The sequence below is a fragment of the Pholcus phalangioides genome, unplaced genomic scaffold, assembly GCF_987345545.1.
Source record: "Pholcus phalangioides strain wild (caught in Gottingen) unplaced genomic scaffold, Ppha-v1.0 ptg000031l_1, whole genome shotgun sequence".
In the NCBI taxonomy this organism is placed as follows: Eukaryota; Metazoa; Arthropoda; class Arachnida; order Araneae; family Pholcidae; genus Pholcus; species Pholcus phalangioides.
This window is the reverse complement of record NW_028301621.1, coordinates 8573660-8596246: the sequence shown is the minus strand read 5'-3', so window position 1 is coordinate 8596246 and position 22587 is coordinate 8573660. Positions and strand designations below refer to the sequence as shown.

Below are 22587 nucleotides of genomic sequence, written 5' to 3'. Positions count from 1 at the left end.
GGTTATCCAGGCTTTTGTACTTCGTATTACTGCCATCTATAGTTCCGAAAGATGTTTAATTTTATTCTTTGCAACCAAAGCTGTATAAAGATCGAGAGCTTGTTTACAAAAATCTCGAGCCGCTTTGTTTGCAACTGTCAGCAGATGTTCCATAATCGGTTTCATTTTCGGATGTTTTTCAGTTTGTTGATAGATGACACCAAAGGTCTTAATGTTTAGACGTTAGATTAATGTTCGAGAACTGAGCGAAAGGAAATTGGTGCATACATATAATGTAGTGACCAACAAATTTAAACAGCATATACAGTGGACCCCATTCATAACGTTCCCACTGAAGTCGTACTAACCGCGAAAAACGTTCTTGGTCTCCCAGCTCTTACTAATATACACGTTGAGATTTCCCGTTTAAAGTATTGATATCATTGTACCCTCGCCAGACCTAAAAGTCAATCTCCACCTGTGAATGCAGGTTTAGTTTATTAGTTGCTCTCGAACCCTTGGCTGTCACTTTTTTTCCTTCTTGGATTTGTCACAAACCATGTATTAAGATACCTTGTAGTAAATCACAGATTGTATTTGGTCGGCCCCTACACACATTAAGATAGTTTCAAAAACCGAATTGAGAAAAACTGACGATCTGAAACTCCATTTTTCCGTCGTTTTATTGAGAAAAAAAAACTTACATGTACCTTGGCAGAAAATAGCCAAACGTAATTATTCTGGAAAAAATGATTGCATAATAGTTATTACACAGATGTATGAAAAAAAAGTTTACAGACAACACATATCAATCATTTGCGTGAATAAAAATTAACTTTCTTTTTAATGGAAATGAATGGCAACACATGAAACTAGCAATAATTCCATCACAAACTAATATGTGCATCTTCATCTGATTGTTCAAATAAATTGGCAAGGGAAAAAAAAACATTTTTGCCAAATGCAAATGATTGTTCGTTCTTAAAACAAACGGCTCCTGCTCAATATATGGTTGAGTGCATCAAATACTATTGATATAAAAGTAACTTTGAAATCAATGCCCTTAACCAGAAGAAAAAAAAAATTAAATGCACAAAAATCAGTACAGAGAATTATATAGTATTCTTAGGATGGATGTAAAAGACAGGGGGGGGGGGGGAAGTCGATGTAGGGAATGTCAATATTATCAGACAATATTTTCAAGCTGTTTCGCTCTTGATGAAAGGATTATTAGTCTTTAGATGTACGATATGATCATGGGAACAAATGTGACTTTAGGCAAAGTGGTCTTCTCTGTCGGCTCCAACTCCTTCACTGTCTTCCAGATTGCTAAAATTCAGAAAATGTGATGGGCGGTGCAATTCGTGGTAAAATTCTTTTGGATTTGCCAACTGCAAATCATATCGCATACCCGGATCGTGTCTGACACCCATGAAATTATAATTCCATGACCCCTGCGCAGGAACCATGAAGAACCCCAAGAACCGATCAGACAACAACATCTGCACTCTCTCGTAGTGCGAGGGCAAGTAGCCTTTAGGGTTGTTCCCACGGTCAGTGTTTTGGCGACCCCAATCATATCCACTAGGTGTCAACTTGTAAGCAGTCAGCGAACAAGAACCTGGTGTAAAACTGCAAGTTATGACGATTGTCTTTTCGCCATCCCACGACGGATTGTCTACCATGATCTTTGCATGCGTGGTGACATCCTGAGGTGAAAGTTGAGGAAGTTCATTCGGCTGGGTATGTATCCATCCTAAAGGCTCCATCTCTTGCAGGTACTCATGCTGAGGAAGGAGGTTTGGAAGGTGAACAGTCTGATGAGTTCCCCACTGAGGAGGCATGATTATACACCGAATCTCCTTGACTTGAGGGTTGTCCGAAGGACTGACGCCAAACAGGTAACCAGAGATCTGCGTTCTCAGATCTGAAACAATAATAAATTTCTTCAAGATGTTTTTGGGTAGAATGTATGTGTATCCAGTCTCTTTTATATCGTCCGATGCTACATATATGTGATTGGTACGAAGGTGAAGGTTAGTGGCAGATATAGCTCTCACGCGCCATTCGGTTTTTGAAGAGAAAGTGTCTTTCTCATAGTTGCTGGTTGTCGAGGTTATGATTTCATCACCATGTTTATTGACGGTACGAGTTGTTGTTGCTGTGAGCTGAGTCTGCTCCTTCGTCTGCTTTTCTATGTCCGCTATCTGCTGTCGCTGAGCGGATGGAGCAGATATTTCCATTCCCAGAATTATATCTCTGATCTCCGACTGAGTAAGGGATGCCACATTGACGTTATTCTTTTTGCCATAATCTGCTAGAATCAAGTCTTTCAGTTGAACTTCAACCTTGATCCATTCTTCATCAGACAGAGTTGGCCATATATGATGGGGTTCTGTTATGGTAGTTTTGTCAGGTTTCAGAACAACTTTAGTTCGCTCGTTATTGACGTGCAGGGCTCTCAATATGAGAATAAGACGAGAAAACGCTGTGTAAGACGAAATGGTTTTCAACCAATCGTCATAGAGATTGAAAAGAACCATTTGAGGTTCAGTGGCCTTGAGGATGAGGTCTCCAAACTTTTCCACTTTGAGACAAGCTTGGAAAGGCAGCTGCAACTCGCTTCCCTTGATGACAATATTCGGGAAATCCAGTAAATGGACTTCCAATGGATCCAACATGCCTTTTCTTGTGACAATGATTTGCTTAGGTTGTTCTTCAACAGGCAGAGATCGGATGAGAGCTGCAACTTCTTCTGCAGTTTTCCATTTTGCCAGTTGTCCCAAACGTTTCTGTCCAGCCCATACAGAGGTGTGAATGATCTTCAAAAACAACTGCCCTGTCCTCGGATTGAAGATGAAGATGGCACCATTGATCGGTTTTGTAGTAAGATTTCCTTCAAATGTTTTGTGAATGGTCACACGGTACACATTTGTGTCATCAACAAACCAAATGATTTGGTTCGAGAACAGCTCGCCGTAATTCTGCGAAGACAAGTACGGCTCAGTGGGCTCTGATGAATACAACTGAAGACCTTTACGAATCCTCTCCCTCAACACGTACAAAGCTGGGTTCGCTTTCATGATTTTTGCCATAGCCTGTTGAATCAGAGGCTTGCACCCAGGAAACCAGTTCCCGTATGCACTGTGAAGGTTATACGCCAAATCTATAGCGATGAGAACTCCCGTTGGCGAAGGATAAATACTCATGTTGTCAGTGGTATAGTCCAAAAACTTGGCCCTCGCATATCGTTCGATGTCATGTGAATCGTAATCACCCCATCTCAACTGCACATCAATCCAGTATTTCTGGGTGCTCGTGCCATCCATGGTATCTTTGGAATCAGCGAGTAGAGATGGTCTGGATACATTCCATTTATATGCAGCGAATAACAACACATCAGCGCATGAACTGTTCATCTTGTATGACTTTCTAGGATGGATGGTCTCCTTTTGGACGGTTTCGATTTCCAGTGCATCCAATTCTTGATCGAAAACCTGACACAAGTCCATGACAATACTCTCGTGGATCTTCTGCCACAAGTGAGCCCTGAATATCTGGATGAGAGATATTTTGAGGGTTGGGATTTTGCCATGCATGAATATTCCAGTCAGATCCAACTGCACCTGGAAACCAACGTAAACGTTAGCGCGGTTGATGGTTGGTGACCACCACAGAGTGAAACGGCGGTTGGGGATCTGATTCAGACCAGATCTCTGGGCATTGGTGAGCTTCTTGTACTTCATAGACTCTTCGAAACCACTGGCTTTCTCCCAGAACAGTCCTTCCCAAGTCGGGAAATATGTACCTTTGAACAATGTATGTTCGAGGATGCCTTCCACACCTCCCAGTGCTTGAATCATGTCTGTCCTGTAGTTGTTCAAATTCCACAGCTTGCCGTCGTGACGCTGATGAGTCCACCAAAAAGGATTTTGTTTCAATACCTGGTACTGCTTGAAGTCTGTGCGTACTCTCCATCCTTTATCATACGCCAGCGTGTGCCTATCCTTCTGGAACAGAGTATTGATTCTTGGTATACCTCTATCCCAACTGTCCTCCAAGTCTTCAAGAGTTAAACGACGGTTTTGGGCGAGAGCTTCTTGTCGTTTCAGGGCATATTCTGCCCAAACCCTCTGTGAATCTATGAACTCGCTCTCCCATGGTTGAATATAACGATACAGATTGGGAATCACCTGATCCTCGTCGTGGCTCATACCAGATCGGAAGTGAGTAATTCCTACATCAGTTTGCTTAGACCACCTCAAGTCGGACTGGGGTATGAGCACATGTCCCATCGAAAGCATACCGAGACCTCCAAGTTCTTTTGGTGTGTAAAACACCACGGGAGGAAACCTGCTAGGCATTTTGGAGTTCAGACCGATCTTTATGCGGGTCTGTATTTTGTTCTCACATTTCACCAGCAGGTCCAAAAGCTCTTGGGTGTTAACTACAGCTTCTCTGAAATAAGTCATTAATCCAATGAGTGCAGTATTCCATTTGTTGACAATTTTTGTGAAAGTGGTCGATCCGGAAGCCATAAGAATCTGTCTCACACGGTTGTGAAACCTCTGCATGGATTCGTCGTCAACACGGAGAAAACACTGAGCGGTTCTTTCTTTGGTTACTTCATTTTGCAAGTTCCAAACTCCATCCTTGTGAGTGAACTCTTCGTGAGTGGTGCGGCATTTTGGAAGGATGCGGCATTCAAAACCACTCATGTTGAACAACAAGTTGGGGTTATCTTTGCTGTAAACAGAAACAAAGCTGTTTTCCCATTGTATAGTGGTAACAGATCGAGGCAATCTGTTCTTGATATCCCAGAAAACAGCACGGCCGAGGTTCACATCGTGCTTCATCAGTCGCATGCGAGCATCCCTGGGCCAGCATTTCTTGTTGTTATAACCCACGATATTTTCGTTATTAGGGTCCGGGTGTTCAGTCAAATACCGTTGTATTAGGTCCCTTGCCTCTTCGGCGCTGAACCTAAAGAATATGTGGATGCGATCAATGTATCGGGAATACAATCTTATCGGATGAGCTGTTTCTGTAGCTACATCTTGGTAGGTCAGAAAATCGTTGGGCATCTGGGGCGGACCAGCCATCTCACTAGCTCGCTGGAGACCCAAAACAAGCAAGTCCAACACGAGGCCATAATACTGCACGATGAATGATGCGAATTGCAATCCCCTGACGATGCCGTAAGAATTAGTATGGTTCATGTCCTTGTAATTAATAACAACATTATTCTTCGCTGTCATATAATCGGCTATGTTGTGATCCACAATAAGACGTAACAATCTGTTCAGAAGCGTCAAATCTATTTTCTCGTACATTTTCTCATAGCGTGATTCACACATGACACTACATTCTCCCTCGCTTGTATCCCATACATCTTGGAGGTTATTGATACCTTGGCACCATTTATATACCAGCAAAGGTGGAGGTTCAGAATCCGCAGGCTTGATCCATGGCGGAAATAGTCTTCTCTTATCAGCTTCATACCAAAGATACTGATCGAGATAGGCGTCCGTGATTTTCTCCAATGGCTCCACGTCATACACTGGAATCAAGTGACTGTACAAGTCCATGAATTCGATGCCGACTTCTTTGAATGCTCTTTGAGTCAGCAGGTGACGTTTGATGCGAGACAGAGCTTCGTGAGGATTATCATAAGCCTGCTCAATCAAACCCAGCTCCTCACGCTGAGACTGGTTCAACCTACTTTTAACACTATATGCTTCCTTGAGTCTTTCGAGAGCGAGAATCAATAACTTTGTGTCATGCTTGTAAGACAATGGTGGAAAGGGTATTGGCGAGAATCTTCTGCTTTCAAGCCAGTGCACTGTTGTGGTATAAATGGCAACAGCTTCTTCTGCACTAATATAGGGACCATCCTTCAGGTAGTTATGCTGCCGTTCTTGTTCAGCTTTCAGATACAAACGTGTAAGACGCCCAAGATTCTTCTTACAGACAGTCTTATCAACCGTAGCACCTCGACGTATACGCTCCCTGTTGTAATGAGCAGTGTTGGTCCACCAATCTGCTTTCATTTTCACATAACGGAGTATCATATTCTCTATGGGTGTGGGAAGACCAGGTACTTTCCATGGGATATTTGCCTTCCAGCAACGCCATGCTTCACTCAGATGCTGTAGAATCGTCCTGGCTTTGTTCTGCTTCATACCTTCTGGCATCATATCCAATATATCGTGCATAACAGATGCTCTCAATTCGAGATCAAAATGACTCTCGACTCTCTGCTTGGTAACAGTTTTAGCGACTCCTTTAGAATGTCTTCCTTCAAACTGCCTGGACAGCAAATTACCAAGCCATCTCTCCAAGAGAGGAGTGACGCCCCTCATGAAAAATAACCAAACTCTCCAACCAGGGGCCCAAAATCCACACCCAGGTCCTTTGCCGATGGGGCCGGTGTTGAAACGATAATAAATCAAATGCTTCAAGTCTTTGCACATTCGGATCTGCCTCATGAGTTTATACTTGTATCTGTACATTCCAGTCAACTGACCGACATGGGCAAAAATATACTGAAGGCCATCTGCAAGCTGGAATGCATCAACATTGTTGAGCCTATACTGAACGTGACTGTCAACGACCAGCTTTGTGAGTCTAAGAATCTCACGGCAGAGATGGAAAGCATTGCCGAATCTTGATTTCTTACGCTCTTTAGTTGTCAGCGTCTTGACTGGTTTGAGATTGAAGTTATAATCAAGATGAAGGTAGTTCAAGTTCTTACGATGAATCAACAAATTCAACATGTTATACCCTTGTCTGCAAACATGTAATCCAACTTCTACCCAGTCCAAGGTGGTAGTTTGGAAAAACTTTGTCGACTTGAATGATCTGAATAGGTATCGTTTCTTTTGTGGCTTAGGTGGTCTGTGCTTCAGAGCATTCAGAACATAGTACTTAAGCAACTTTTGGTATGACACTCGGACTTTCACAGGCATTCCGGGTGGGCAATGTTCTCTGTACCACGATTTCACTAGTGGTACATCGATAGCTCTTCTTGTTCTACCAGAACGTAAATTGAAAGGTCTGGGTGCCCACAACAACGCAATTCCATTGGCAGTATGGTCAGTATATAAGGGGCAGTCCTGAAGAAACGGTTGAAAGCTTTCGGGAAGTTCGAAATCTTCATCATCATCTGGAAGCGGATCTGTACTTTTGACTGCATGTCTATGTGAAATGGGATTGATCAGGGGATCAAAATAGAAAGCAGGTAGATCAGGATCCTCTGTTTTGATGAAGACTACGTTCGGAGCATGGTACCAAGACATATGAACATAGTGAGGTAAATTATTATACAAGTACGGAAAGGCAATGCGATACTCTGTACGTATTGGCTGACGAATGATTATTTTGTTGATATCATTGAACTCATTCCAATCTTCATCCGCGGGATTAGCATCTTTAATAAGCGGTTCGAACTTCGGACCACCAGGTATCGACATATTCAATGCTTTTGCCGTGAAGAATGACTTTAGGTCAAACAGATAGAAATAATTGTCATCTACAAGATCTGTAAGAAGTTGGTTAGCTAACCGGTACAACGTTGCCAAATAAGGAAGAGTCAAATTCCAACGCCTGTAGGTCGTACCATTAACGTGCTTGGTATCAACGAGTGGTTTATGGTCATAGAACCATTTAATGACTTCAGAGTCCTCATCATTATCAAGATCCATCTGTATCGCCTCCAACGGCTCAACATCGAGAATATTATCTGCATAATCCAACGGCGGTTCTTCATCGTCGAATGGGGGAAATCTCATCCGTTTGAAGTGCCGCCGGTCTCTCTTTTCACGACGCATCATGATCCACATGGTGCCCCACTGGGCTATGTAGACCGGTTCGATTACCCAGGGTATCTCATTAACGAACGTAATTGCGCCAGTGATGTGATAGAGTACTTTGACATCTCTGATCTGTTCCCACGGCATGGGCATGTTCTCCATCAACTTCAACACGGCGTGTGGCATGTATTTCAGGGCACCCAGGTAGACTCTCTTGTCATGTCTGTACTTACGGCTGCTCATGTCACCATGGTCGCGGATTATCTTGCGTATGTGCTCGGGTGGCATGTCCTCCTTTTGCGCATCAACAAACCCGAACTTTCTCTTCTCGGCATAGCGCTTGCTTTGCAATTGCTGCCACTTCCTAGCCTTTTCTTGCAGCTTCTCCTCGGACAGCATTTCAGGCTGCTTTGGTTGCTGTTGTTGGTAATGCTGCTGCTGCATCTGTTGAGCTTGGGCGGCAAGCTGGGCCGCAGCAAAAGCTTGCTGTTGGGCTATGACGCCCATCATGTACGGGTGGCTTATCATTTTTAAGCCTTTTTGGTAGTCACTTTCACAATATTGAAAATAAATTCAAAACACGGCACTATTTATTGATATTTCCATAGGAAAACGCCATCATGCCGCAAAACATGGCTCCAGCATATCAACGTAGCTAGTTCGGGATTCTACTTCACCACTGTCAAACAATTACAAGCTTCACTTGTTCAAAGACAACTTAATCCAATCAAAATGATATTTACAACATGATTCTGAAATTGAATATAACAAACATTTTGTGATTGATCAATATACTATCAGAAGCTCAGATGTAATTTAAATAATTTTCTTCAACAAAAATACTGATATTATAAAGAGAAACAAAATTAGACAAATAATAACAATAATAACAATAATAATATAGTTTTTTGTGATAAAATAATAACTATATTTACTGATCAAAAATTATTTTCAGCTGGAGTCATAGTTATGACTACTTTATTTTGGTCATCTTTTGGTCCCCAGATTCACGATTCTAGCAAATGGGAAATAAGTTAAACAATTTTTTATTAATTTTCAATTTAAATAGTTCAAAGTAATTATTGAGGGAGAAAATTCAATATTTTGTGGATCAAATAAATGTTTTTTTAAAAACAGGCAAAAAATAAAAAAAACGGGACAATTCAAAAGTCAGGACAGAAAAAAAAGAGTGAAAGGTTCAGCAAGCAGACGAAAAATTAATTTCTGGGGGGATAAATTTTTAGATAAAATATAAAAATAACTTATTCTGAAAAATGATCGGAAGGCTCTGTCTTTTCACAGAAATGACGATGAAAATGGCACTTCCACACAAATTTTCAAGACCATAGCAACAAACGTTCTCAAACTTAACAAATCAAAATGGACTATATATAAAAAAGTGTAAATTTTTGTACAAAAACTCGCTTGCGATTGGTCAAAGTATCGCTGAAGAGCAAGGACGCGTATCCATCCCTAAAAAGGTACTGGGTTTCCCGCCAATGTGACGATGACGTCACGCATTCAATGGCGTCGAAGTGATTCTCTGAATAATAACGTTAGGCTTGTCGTTATTATTTTAACGATTTCTTCGTGTTACAAGTGTAACTTTATCATGTGATATTTCAATTATTAAGTCGCACTGACCGGTAAAAAGACAAGAATAAAGGTATGTTGATCTTTATTATTCCCTAAAAGTAGGCTTAGCTGAGGTTCGCGTGAAGCGAGGGAAATGTCCGCAGCGCTTTGAATCTTTTTTGGGTTATCTAATCCGTCTTTGAAAGTTATTAATCCACGAACGAACGCAATGCTACATAAGTCGAATTTTATCCTAATTTTGTGCGATTATTTTTCGATAAAAGGTGCTCGTAATGATAAATTAGTGCATGGCTCGCACGCCGTTCCATTGCCGCCATATTGATTGCCCTTTTTCAAGGACTAATGGCGTCGGGAATGTTCTTTGTCTCGCGAGGAATGGAATGTTCCAATGTCTCGTGAATATCTGCAGAATCAAACATCGCGCGAGAACAAATACTATAACTCGTAGCGTAATGAAAGTGTTGATGGACGTTTAAAAATATAAATTGTTTTTATGGTGAAAAATATTGGCCTTGGCGACGAATTTATACAAAAAAAAAATCGCCGATTTGCTATTCAGTGTATACAGGAAGAGTTAGCGATTAATCAGAAATTTGCTAGACTTAATATATTCTGTAGCCTGTCATGACTGTTCTTGGCCAACAGCTGCATTTATACCTCAGTTGGATATTCAAATAACAGTATCCCTATTTCTTGATTCACATTCAAAATTGAATATCTATTGCCCATGTAAGATCATACTGTAAGACTGTTCTCGAGCTTTTGCTACTTAACTGTCAAGTGGAAGTTATAAAGCTTTGGTTATCGCCCCTCCCCACTTCTCGATTCCATGATGAACAGCTTGGTGCAAATTAGATTTGAATTTTCCAGGTGTGAACTTGTGTCAAAGTCGTAAAGCACTAGTTTTGTCTTTCTCGGCTCCACAGTTGTAATCTTTAGAAGTCAAGATTTGAACTTTGGAATGGAATCGGTTGTTCGACCACGAAATACTTGTGTTGGTAAAGTGTTCGGGGATGTGAGTGTTGGGTATAACACAGTTATTCATCCGGAAGCTGTGATAAGAGCAGAGTCCGGCCCCATCGTTATTGGAGATGACAACTTGATTGAAGAACGAGCCTTGATCGTGAACAAGCAGAAAGAAGACGAATGTGGATCAAATGCCATGGTTATCGGGAACGGGAATGTCTTTGAAGTTGGGTGCTATGTGGAGTCTGTGAGAATCGGGGACAATAACGTCATCGAATCCAAAGCGAAGGTTGGTCAGCGAACCAGACTTAGTAACGGTTGCGTAATAGGGGCATTGTGTGAAGTTGCCTGTGATGAAACTATCCCTGAAAACACTGTGATTTACGGAAGCGGATGTGAGAGGAACTTGCTCAGTGAAAAGCCTTTGTCCGAAAAGTTACAACTATCTCTGCTGTCGTCTATTCTTCCGAAATTCCACCGTCTTCGCAAAACAATGTGACATTTTTTCCCCTGCAATTTCTCACGTTTTTCCAATAAATTTCACTTGAAAATTCGAAATAGTTTTATTTCATGTAATTGTTTGTTATATTTTTAACTATTGTTTTTGATCATGGGGCAAAAGTAGCGTTCTGTTCAGTTCGCTTCTGATGATTGTGTGAACACAGTGTTAATAACTTGTATGTTTTGAAAGATACCTGCTACTTAACCATTTTTCTCGCTAAATAAAAATATATATTTTTTGTAAAGAGACAATCTTATTAACCAGGGCTTATGACAAATGTCATGTTTGCCGTTGTGACTAAAAGTCTGTGTTGGCGCCTACAATGTTCTACAGGTGAAGATTAATTTGGAGTCTCAGAACGAAGAATCCATTCACAGAATTTACATAAACAACTATACTAATATGGAAACAGGCCACTAAAGCCCAGAAAATCATGAAAAAAAAATTATCGGAACAGCTATAATATAATCCCTTAAAACAGCTATAATATAATAAAAAAATTGCTTATGCATCACTAAAATGAAATAACACTATGACTTAGAAATGAAAAAAAATTATATTAAAAACTAACAAAACATCCTTAGACCTGATATGGATTGAAAATGATAAAAAGAAGGGCTCTATTTTTGGTAATACGACGATCAGGGCAAAAAAATCACTCTGGGTTCTATAAAAGCATGATTGTGGGATTAAAATTATAACGAAATATGTACAACGTGAGAGAACCCAATTGGAATTTTGCAAATGAATACCAAATGAGATATTTCAAAATAAAAAACTGAATACAATACTGGGGGGAAAATTGTATTCGTGATGCAATGTATAACAAACGGAAAAAAAATTGGCTTTAAAATTCTAACAGACTTGGTTAATTCAAATGTTGCGCTTTGTACAAAAGCCTATTATTAATAGTTACCTGTAGGGTGATGTCATTTACAGGCAATAACCAACAATAGGAAAAGGTTGAAGAGTCCCGCCACAGAAAGCAACAGGCTTACAATGATATAATTATTCAATCGTTACACTTCACTTATAGTTTTTGGGGAAAAAGAAAATTATCTTTGTGCGTTAGGTTTATAATACACACACGCACGGCTTTCAGCATGGCTCGGGGGCCTTCTTCGACCATGCGTTAAAATCTCTTCGTTGAGACAGCGGTGAGCCATGATCTGCTTAGGAGGAGGAGTAAAAAAAATGATGACAACCTGAGGACACTTTTAATAATGATAGCAAGCAGAAAAAAAATGTGCAAAGGGGGCTGGGCAGGAAGAAATGACAATTTGCTAGATAGGATGATTTGTTTGTCAAATGATTAGATAGGAAGTATACACCAAGTATAGCTCAGTTGTGTAGACTTATCGCAGTAGCAATGTGTGTGCTATGCTGTCATGTTGATGCTATGTGCTTGAAATGCACATTTCTTTCTTAAACAAATGGTAATTGAGGGTTCATTACCTCAAGGAAAAGAAGAGGGGGGGGGGGTGATTTTCCAACAAGAAAAAGTCTATGGCTGCTTGTAAAATGTCTTCACAATGTTAACAGAATTTAATACAAAGTTATTTTTGTGTCATTTTGTTCTTGTGAAATGCTTGCTATCGCAAACTTGTATTCAAACTCATAACGGTGGGGGAGGGGGTGGCTCCTCATAATATTCCACTTCAAAAAAGCACTGAATTGGCACACATCTACATCTGCAAAGGGGGCTGGGCAGGAAGAAATGACAATTTGATAGATAGGACGATTTGTTTGTCACATGATTAGATAGGAAGTTGCCAAATAAAAAAAAGAGATTGGCAGAACATACCATGCTCACCCTGTACAAACTAAAGGGAGTAATGGGCAAGCCCAAGAGGAACATGAAAACAACACTGTCCTATGTCAAACCATTTTTGAGTTATGGTGGATAAATCGATTATGGGAAAAAAATGGGTCAAGTCTGAAAAACTCAAATTTGTGATGTAAAGTTTCTGAAAGACCTACATTCACACTAAGAGCATATTTCAAAAGAGCAAAAAACATCCTGTCAATTAACACCAATTTCATTAATATATATGGTTTTAATGGTGAGCCACAAGCGCTGAAAGATTGGCAAAGTTCAAAATTGAATTGCCAAAATTTTTCATTGGCAATTCTGCAAACACCTTTGTAGCTACAATTGGTCAAATTTACCAAAAACTGGTCCATCGCACCAGCTTTCGAAAGAGCCTAGAATCTGTGTTCTGGTTCGGGATAAATTTAGCCTTTTGTTTGCAATATATTACTGAAATCAGCATTTGTCAAAGTAGATATTCGACAAAAATTCAAAAAATGTGCGGACACAGACTTTGGTGACAATTTGATTTTTCAGAAAAAATCCTATAAGGTGATATTACCTCTATCTACAGGATATCTGTATTTAATGGCGAGCTTCAAGCGCCGAGATTAAAAATCAAGTTGTTGCCAAAACCTACTAAAATTACTTCAACAAACATAAATTTCAGTGATATATTGCAAATAAAAGACTAAACTTCTCCTGAACTAGGAGGCTGATATGATTTGTTGTTGGCTCTTTTGAAAACTGGTACAATAAACAAGTTTTTGGTAAATTTGATTGATTATAGCTAAAAGGATGCTTGCATAATTCATGATTAAAAATTTTGGAAACAATTCAGTTTTGAACTTCTCCCATCTTTCAGTGCTTGTAGCTCGCTATTAAAACCGAATATTTTGATGAAGTTGGTGTCACTATAAGATTTTTCTGTTCTTTCCAAATATGTACTCAGATTGTGCGTAGGTCTTTCAAAAACTTCAGATTCAGGATTTTTTCAGACTCGACACATTTTTTTCTCATAATCGATTATCTGCCTTCTACCATAACTCAAACAGTTTAAGATAAGACGGGTTGGTAAGGTGTTTCATGCCCCAAAGCAGTATTTTCATTTGGCAGAGCATGTCTCGTTCCCCCTGTATACTATAGCTGCTCCAAATTATTTAGGTCGTTTTTCCTCAGGAAAAAAATTATCCTTGGTTCTTAGGGAAAATTGGCTGACCCCTATCTTTTCTGTGATTTATGAAAACTTGATCAACTTTTGCCTGAAACCCAGTTTTTTGAAGAACCTAGATTTTCATCCACTTGTATTCGCTTACGCCCTGAAGTGCTCGAGAAGTGAATGAAAATGCAAGATAAAAAGGTGTCAGAAACAGTGTGAGCACACACTCTATGTTAAATTTTTGAAAAAGCACCTGACATATGTTCAAGTGTTAAAAGCTATTGTTTTATAAACTATAATTTTTAATGATAACAGAAGTTTACTCACTTTTCATTGCTAAATTTAAATTGAGTAGTTTTGGAATGAAAAGTTTTTTCCCCTCACATATTTCTCATCAGACACCAAGGATTAAATTTCAGTATCAATTCAATATACTGGTAGCATTACCATCTCTTAAACCAGACATTGTTTCAACTGGAATTTCAATATGATTTTTGGCATCCTTAATTGCAATTGAACAGCTACAGTCATATGATAAGATGCTATGTTCGCTGTTATGTTATAGCTCAAATGAAGTTAATTCATTTTTAAGGTATAGTCACACACATAAATTAAATTCTAAAGCAGGGCTTGACAAAAAAAGTAGAGCCAGGCATATGTTTTTTTTTAGAGAAATAGTAAAATTAATGATTTTGTATCACTTTTCTGGCGCTTAGTGACCACTTTCTAGTGTTGTTAAACTGAAGATCTTTGGCAAAACTTGGAAAAAAACAACCAACAAGCCTATTAGTTACATGCTTTAATGTAACAGATGCATTTATTGGTTGTATTTTTCAAGTTTTGTAAAATAACTTTCATAAAACTTTTATAGTGTAATCCCAGCCATAATAATAATTTCCAAAAGTTTTGTGTTCTCACATGGGAACTTGGTGTCTGGGATTTGTCAAGCTCTGATTTAAAATGCAAATATTTGTACATAGTAATGTTCATTTTGATATCAGTGTATTTTAAGACTAAAAAAGAAATTAGATGCCAGCCAAATTTCTAGGAGTAAAGCATGGTTAATTAATTCTATTTATTAATCTCGTAAAACATTTCATATGATTTTGTAGTTCTTGTGGTGACCTGGCATCTATAATTTATCAAGCTATCTGTTCTTAATGCGTGAATGTCAAGCTATGCTTCTTCTAATGTGTGTGCTATTAATTTTTTAATTTCTTAAAGTTTTGTAACTGCAATCAATTAAAAATGCATCAAACCTATTTTAATATTCATATATATATTTTTTCTTTTAGCTATAGATATGCTGATGGTTTTTAGAATCAAGATCGAAGGAGTCAATTTTGTGCATTAAATCAAATCACTGCTGTATACCTGAAGAAAGCAACATGTAAGAAATAATTCTTGCTTTATTTTTTGTCAATTGTTTCTTGATTATGTATCCTTATAAACTATTGCTAAACTTCTATATTTCAAATTTTTAATAGCTAGAAGAAATTTTGATCTGTGAAAAAAATTTATTTGCTTCAAATTTCAAGTTATTAATTTTATATTTTCTTTCTTTTTCAGGGATCATCAAGCTTTTCTATCTGAATGTCCGCAGACAATATTTTTTGGTATGTGTTTTTCTTTGTGAAAGAGTACTTACCTCAACTGAATTATGGATTTCATTTGAATGTGGCTTGAATGAAAAATTGTAATTCTCATGATTAATGCAATAATTATACAGTTATATAATAAGTTTCAACAACTATAAAACAGCATGATCGAAGTTTTTTTTTCTTCACTGCCGTTTTCTCAAATGTTTCCTTGGTATGCTGCTGGCTCATTAAACAAAGTCCTTTTATGTTTAATGAGCCATTACTATGTTGATTACATTATTGATAAATTGGTGATTTTTGGGTGACTCGATAATACCGACAGACCAGTCACGGCCCAGGCTCTGTCCCTCCCGGGATATAAGTCTTTTACCCTTGCGGGTTGGGTCACGCTGGGGGCTCGATAATACCAGCATACTCTGAAGCTATTGAACTGGCAGGAGTGGGTACAGTAGTGAGAAAGGTTTTATAAATTTTAAAAAAAAAAAAAAACCTGATTTTCAAAATACAAATGCTGTAGAGAACACATCTCTTATTCATCCATCCCTTAAACCAAATTTTTCTTCAGACCCTTGTTTCAGAAATCCTATTTCCATGTTATTCGTATGATATGTATATATATTTTTTTGACTAACACACCTTATTTCTCTCAGAATTAATTTTATAGGCCATATAAAAGTTGAATTAACCTTTTTTGAAGTATCAAATTTTGATAAGATTAGTTAACATTGCTGGGGAAAGTAAGCCCCCTCCCCAAGGTAGAGATCTTAGTGGTGGTTTTTTTTTTTTTGCAGTAAATCCAACACAGGAAATTTTTTGTATGCCTGTGAAACACATTTTAATTGTTTAATTGGTCTTTATTAACTGCTACCAGTATTAGTAGTTCACATAATTCTCTTTGGTTACATTTGTGCATCACCTTTGTGATGCACAAATGTAACCAAGTCTTGCGGTCTTGACAAATTGAAAAAAATATTAAGGTGCCACCTCATTTCTCAGGAGCCAGGCATTGTATTTTGCTCAAGAAAAATGGTCCTAAATAATGTTTTGTTTTTCCCATGTTAAAGGATGAAATTAAATTTCGTGTCACCCTTAGACTTAATTTAGCAACCGCATTTGGAAAATTTTAAGTGCTAATAGATTTTCTAGTCACTATGGCAACCTGGTATTTGTTCAGTCCTGAAATCTTGTATTTAATTATAATGTTTGAAAACATTTTTTTGAATGGTTTTAGAGGCATAATATAATTCTCAAATATGTCGAATTGACCAACTGACCAGAGTTGGTGTACAAAAAATATCTTAGGTTTTTTTAGTGGACCAATGTATTAATTTGTAATTGTTTTTTTCTAATTGCTCTTATTTTTGGTTACTTTCATTTTTGTTATTTCGGATATCCATATTCTTTATGGGCATCTTCTTTCAGCCACCTTGTCGGGCATTTTGCCTGTTGTGGCCTTTATATTTGTATGTTTAAATCTGAAAATGTGTCTGTTAGCTCTTTATTAGAAAGTGTTTTTTATTGATTTGCATTTGCCTAAGTATTGAGTGTTTATGTAAGGTAGTATTTTATTGCTGTGTACTATGTTGATCTGCTATGACTACTTAACTATACATGCATCTGATAAACATTCCTCTGTGCAATTTCTAACAAATCAGTACATGCTCCATAGCTGTCAAGTGTCCCTGAAAATCTGGGAGGCTCCAGAATTTCTATTCCGGACTCCTGAAAAATTCTTATACACGCGACACACATTGTAACAACCCCGCATTATAGCGACCATTTCACTACAACTACCAGTAGGATAAGTCCCAAATGTTTTCATAGAATGGCTATTATATAATGACCCTACCAATATAATGTCTGTTTTTGACAAAACTAAGAGGGTTGTTATATTGAGCGCCGACCGACAGTAGCTCAAGAATTTCAAATATGATTGTAAAAATTTGCTATCTTTGTAGGAAAAAAATCATTCCCAGAGAATTTCCCCTTTGCTTTCGTTTTTAATCCCTGAACTGACATCACAAGCACAATGTAAATTGTAAATTGTTGTCAGTCTGTAAAATCACAAAAAATAATTTGATTTTGGAGGAAAAGACAAAATTCACCAAACAGTCAGCGTTGATTCAGTCTTTTGACATTTCGACATTAGTTGTATCTGCTTTGACCATGCATCCCGTTTTCAACTCAATTGTGATTTTTTTTGCCATGATTTGAGAATAATAATTTAACCTACTGGTTAGAGATGATTAGCTACTTGGCGTGAATCTGTGATGGCTTACACAATGTAACATTTTGCAGAGAGAAAAATCCCTACAATTGTACTTTTATTAATGAAAAATCCCTACATTGTTTTTCGAAACCCCTTTTATATTTATTTTTAAACAAATTTTGGATGCACATGAAACCTCCCTAATTCTCATTTCCCAAAGTTGGCAGTTATGCATGCCGTAATGTGTGTTCTGAGTGTATATGTTATGTGGTCTCTTAACAAATTTATGTTGTTAAAGTTATGTTTTGTGTTGTCTTGCTGCTGCATCTTTTTATTTTTTCAATCTAATTTTTGATTAACTTGGTTTTCTCTAAACCGTTCAACTCTGTGTCCGATAAAACTGCATAAGAGAGCTTTTACAAAGTTCTAGCTCCCATATTTGGTTCCCAAGCAATTAATTTAGCTCTTCGGCTTGCAAAAGTATTTTCTGGTAAAAATGGCATACAAGCCAAAAAGTTCCTACCCCAAAGCAGAATGTGCTGAAAACTGACATACACCAAAGAATAATAACTGCTGCTACAGAACAATCTGGAAGAATTTTTATAAAAGTGTAGGAAACAGTATTATGAGAATATCTACTGCGGAACATTTTGAGCCAGCTGAGGGCTTGTTACAGACTAATGCAAAACATTTTGCTTTGGGGGCTTCCTGCATTATACTTTTTGTTTTCTTCAGTGCATTTATAACAAATTATAATAACTGTTCACTAATTACTGCTTGTTCACGTTTGTATTCAACTTTCTTAGTAAATGAGTGGAACTCAAGTTGGGTGATGATACTTTCAAATTAATGGAGTTTTTATGATAAAATACATAATTTTTTTTGGCATAATAGTGTAATTTTGTATTTAATATTTTATTACAATTATATTTTTGTAGGAAACCCAGGGAAGCTTATCAGCGACAGTTCCATCATATCTGCGGACGGTCATGTCGAAAACCAGAGTTTCATCACCATGAAACATGAGAAATTAGATGAAATAGTTCTAAGCACAAATCATGTTGGGCACTTTATTTTTCAAGATGCTGGCGATACTGAAATGATCGTCGAGCAGAATGTGGAGGTAGGTACCGATGACGACCCACATGGAGAAATTATACTCGTTCCCAACAGCATGATTAAGCAGGAAGACATAATCGAAGATAGTGAGGTCATAGTTGGATCAAATGTTGAAAATGAAGTTGTGATTGACGATCACATCAACTCTCATCTTGATTCTGATCGATTTGTTATTGGCTCTTCAATAGAAATGGGTACAGATCATATTGACGACGAGACCTTCCAAGATACAAAGTTAATTATCGACACTGCACAATATGGCATCGATGATACTTCATGCATATCTTATGACTGTTTAGAATGTGGAATGATGTGTAAAAGCAGAGCAGCCCTCAAAAAGCATTTGAAAGCTCAGCATCCAAAATACCAAAGAAGGAAAGCTCATAAAATGTCTATGCTTTTTGTGGATCAGATCATAGCAAATCGAAGGTACACTTGCCCTTCGTGTAGTTATAGTACGCAGCGTCGAGACAAATTGGACAGACACATGCAAAAGCATGTGTTGTTAGATGGTGTACATCCTTGTGGCAAAAAGCGTCACAAGCCAGATGCCCTGCCGCAGAGGCACAGGCACAACGCCGAAGAATACCACTGTCCTCAGTGCCAGTACTCGTGTACAGTATACAAAGCGTTGAAGAAACACATGAAGTCACATGCAACTGGGACAGAGACTTTGATGCCGAAGCTCAGTTGTAAAATCTGTGGCAAAGATCGAGCTACGGAGGATCAGATGCAAAAACACATGGAGAAACATCGGGTCGGAAAAAGCTTCCTTTGTGATATCTGCAACTTTTCTAGCATCCAACTTAAGAAAATCATTCAACACCGTCGCATGCACACGGGCGAGAAACCTCACCTGTGTCCACACTGTAATTATCGCTCAGCTCGTAGAGACAATTTGCGCTCCCACGTGCGTAGGATGCACAAGAAAGAGAACATGTACATTGACACATTTAATCCCCATGAAGATAATAACAATCAGGAGTAAATAAAGTCTTGAGACTAGATTTTTTTCCGTTAAAATATTTTAATGACAAGCGGGAATAATAACTGCTATATAACAACTTTTTAATCTAGTAGTACATATATGAGCTATGAAATGTGGATGGTGTATTAGTATGAAGAAAATCAACCTAGTGTGACAATTGTGAATGAATTTTCAAGAATCGAGAAAACTGTTAGGAGCTGTTTCAGGCTCGATATCTATGATCATTTAAAAAAAAATTCTTAAAACTATCTAGTAAGTGTGTGCTATAATCTAAACAACTCGTTTCGAATCTTATCTCTCAATAGTAACAAAAAACAATCTAACTTAATAATTTATTTTTTTATTTAATTGGAATTTCTCTTTTTATAGATGTGTGTATGATAAAGAAAAATAAATCTTATCGCCCCCTGTCAGTGTTGATATACTCATACTATGCAACATTTAAATGAGGAAAAATAATGTGATATTTGTGTAGTTTTAAATGTACTCGCTATGAAATTGTAAGTCTTATAATTTCTTTTCTTTTTTTTTGAAATTGGGCGATCTTTTGTGAATCAGAAAGTAGTGTAAAATAATTTTTCCCCGTTTTTTTGAAAAGAATATTTAAAATTCACTCAATTTCGAGAACTCTGTTGAATCAGTGTATCGGAAATCTAGAGGTTCGTAATACGTTGCTATACATGTATATAAATAACAATATTTTCAAAGAAAAACTTGTTCAAAGTTTCAATTCTCAGGCAAATGAAGACTGCATATGAATGGGTTGTTTGTGATTTGTTCACGTTTTTTTCTTTCTCTCAATTATGAAGTGCATTGAAACAAGTAAGGTCAGAGAAAATGCTTAATGTTTGCAAGAAAATAATAAAGTTGTTGTGAACAACTTCGAAATGAAGGACTGATCATTTATTGTGTAATACGTGTGAATAATTTTCTTTTTCCTTTATATATATAATATCGGAAAGAATTTTAAAATATAATATAGACTTATTTTGCATGGGTTCATGTCAAAACAACGCTAAAAGAAAAATTTTCATGTGAAGAGATTTACACTTGGCCATGTCTTGACAGGACACCATTTTTTTCCTCATATTCAAATGAACTTCAGAATGATGCAGTGCCATTGGAGCTGGGAGTGTTCGAGCACCCATGGAAATTTCTGGAACGGGTGCAAGCACCCCCTAGAATTGAGAGATTCAGAAATCTGAATTTTTCAAATTCTAAATACTTCAACTTCCTTGAAATGATGTGCTGTATAATGGTATTGTGAGGAGTTGTTTTTTTCTGTGATTCATGCAAATTCTAGATTTTCCCTTCCTCTTTGTATTAACCAAGTTCGTATTTAATCCCTCATGCACAAGATGAGATTTAACTGTTTCATTGGATGATTCTATTATTTTCTAGAATGAGAAACCGTGTGAAATCTTGATTGCTGACGAGTAATTCTCAATGCGAAAACACTAAGAGAATATAATCGTCCTATGTGGTATGACATCTCATCTTGTGCTTGCAGGACCATTAGGCTTGAGCTCAATCAAAAAGATAAGTTTCATTGTGCCTGTTTCCATAAACTAGCAGATAATTATCAACCAAAAGACTATTCAAATGTTAGCAGCTTTTACAGTTGTAATGATAGGCTGTTTATTTTTAAAATTTTATATTCCTTGAGTATTGAATGTGTATAACTGGCTCATGCATTAACAAACTTTTAGTATTAATGAACGAGCAGATATTTTTCTGCTCCAAATCTAAAGTGCCTCCGGGAAAATAATGTATTACAGAAAATTTTGATGAATATATCCAGCATCGTCGTGAATGAAAAATTTGAACGAAGTGAATTATTTTCTTCAAAAAATAAAGATTTGCTGACATTTGTTTTTTAACCTCTTTGCGGTCACAGACGTAATGTGTCCAAAAAATGGAATAAATTCAAACAAGTTCTCTGTTTTCTTCACTATTGCAAAGCTTTATTGTAACCATAACAAAATTGTTTGTCCTCCCCGTTTTTTTCTTTTCTCTTGATAGTGATTTTTTTTTCTTATCATATAAGGTATCTTACTATATACATAGGAAAAAAAAATCTTACCTTGTTTTTTTACCTTATCTCTCTCTATTATACTTATATGTATATATATTCATTTAGGATTGGATGAAGTTACTAGTTTGTTGTCGATTCCCCAAATAGAGATAATCAAATTTCTTGCCAAATGTACGCATGTAAGTGGGTAATACATTTTTTGAGTATCAAAAATGCAAAAACATTTTGAAAATACCAAAAAAAAAATGAATGCTCGGGCCTGAAAGAGCTATGAGGTTTCTAAATAAGAATGAAATGGAGGGGAAAAAAAATTTAAGAAAGGTAAAATATAAAAAGCAGAGCTAGACAAATCCCAAGTAGACTAGAAAATCTGTATGCATATCTAAAATTTTATGCCTAATGTGATTGTTAATTAGTAGTCTAAAGATAACGCAAAATTTTCTGATTTTATTACTTCGTTTAACATGAGAAAAAGTTATCAAGTTCTGGAAGAGTTGAAAACTGTTTTTAGAACAAACATTTAACATACACCCATGCTTGGCTCCTTCAGGAATTTGGCTGGTGCCCGAATATTTTTTTGGATTAATCGAACATAAATAGTTACGCATCATTTAACACTGACAGTAAATTAATTTCATCTCTCTTTGCAACATCCCAATTCAGCAACTATGTTGGGTAAATTTTGCCTACAACCAAGTTGGCAACAATAAACAGTCGTAACAAGCTCAAAATATATATAATTGGAAACTTCATAATTTGCACCAAAGATTAAAAAAAAATTCACATGATTCAATCATTTCAGTGAAACGATC

At 37.3% G+C, this 22587-nt stretch overlaps 2 protein-coding genes and 1 pseudogene across 3 annotated transcripts; 2 read left to right on the top strand and 1 right to left on the bottom strand.

Moving 5' to 3' along the window:
• Window positions 1-644: 644 nt before the first annotated feature.
• Prp8 (pre-mRNA processing factor 8) lies at window positions 645-8454 on the bottom strand. Its single transcript, XM_089253016.1, has one exon. The coding sequence runs from the start codon at window positions 8316-8318 to the stop codon at window positions 1254-1256; it is 7065 nt and encodes a 2354-aa protein (XP_089109142.1). The 5' UTR covers window positions 8319-8454; the 3' UTR covers window positions 645-1253.
• Window positions 8455-9273: 819 nt separating this feature from the next.
• On the top strand, window positions 9274-20628 carry LOC149067088 (uncharacterized). Its single transcript, XM_089252851.1, has 4 exons — window positions 9274-9456; window positions 15119-15213; window positions 15393-15439; window positions 18572-20628. Coding segments are annotated over exons 2-4 (1218 nt in total). The 5' UTR covers window positions 9274-9456; window positions 15119-15211; the 3' UTR covers window positions 19741-20628.
• On the top strand, window positions 9493-10910 carry LOC149067089 (dynactin subunit 6 pseudogene; annotated as a pseudogene). Its single transcript, XR_016195371.1, has one exon. The product of XR_016195371.1 is annotated as a dynactin subunit 6 pseudogene (transcript).
• Window positions 20629-22587: the final 1959 nt, after the last annotated feature.

Coding starts and splice junctions, on each gene's coding strand:
- Prp8 (XM_089253016.1), bottom strand. CDS start 8,318: ATGATAAGCCACCCGTACATGATGGGCGTCATAGCCCAACAGCAAGCT.
- LOC149067088 (XM_089252851.1), top strand. Junction 15,440..18,571: donor TCCGCAGACAATATTTTTTG/GTATGTGTTTTT, acceptor ATATTTTTGTAG/GAAACCCAGGGAAGCTTATC.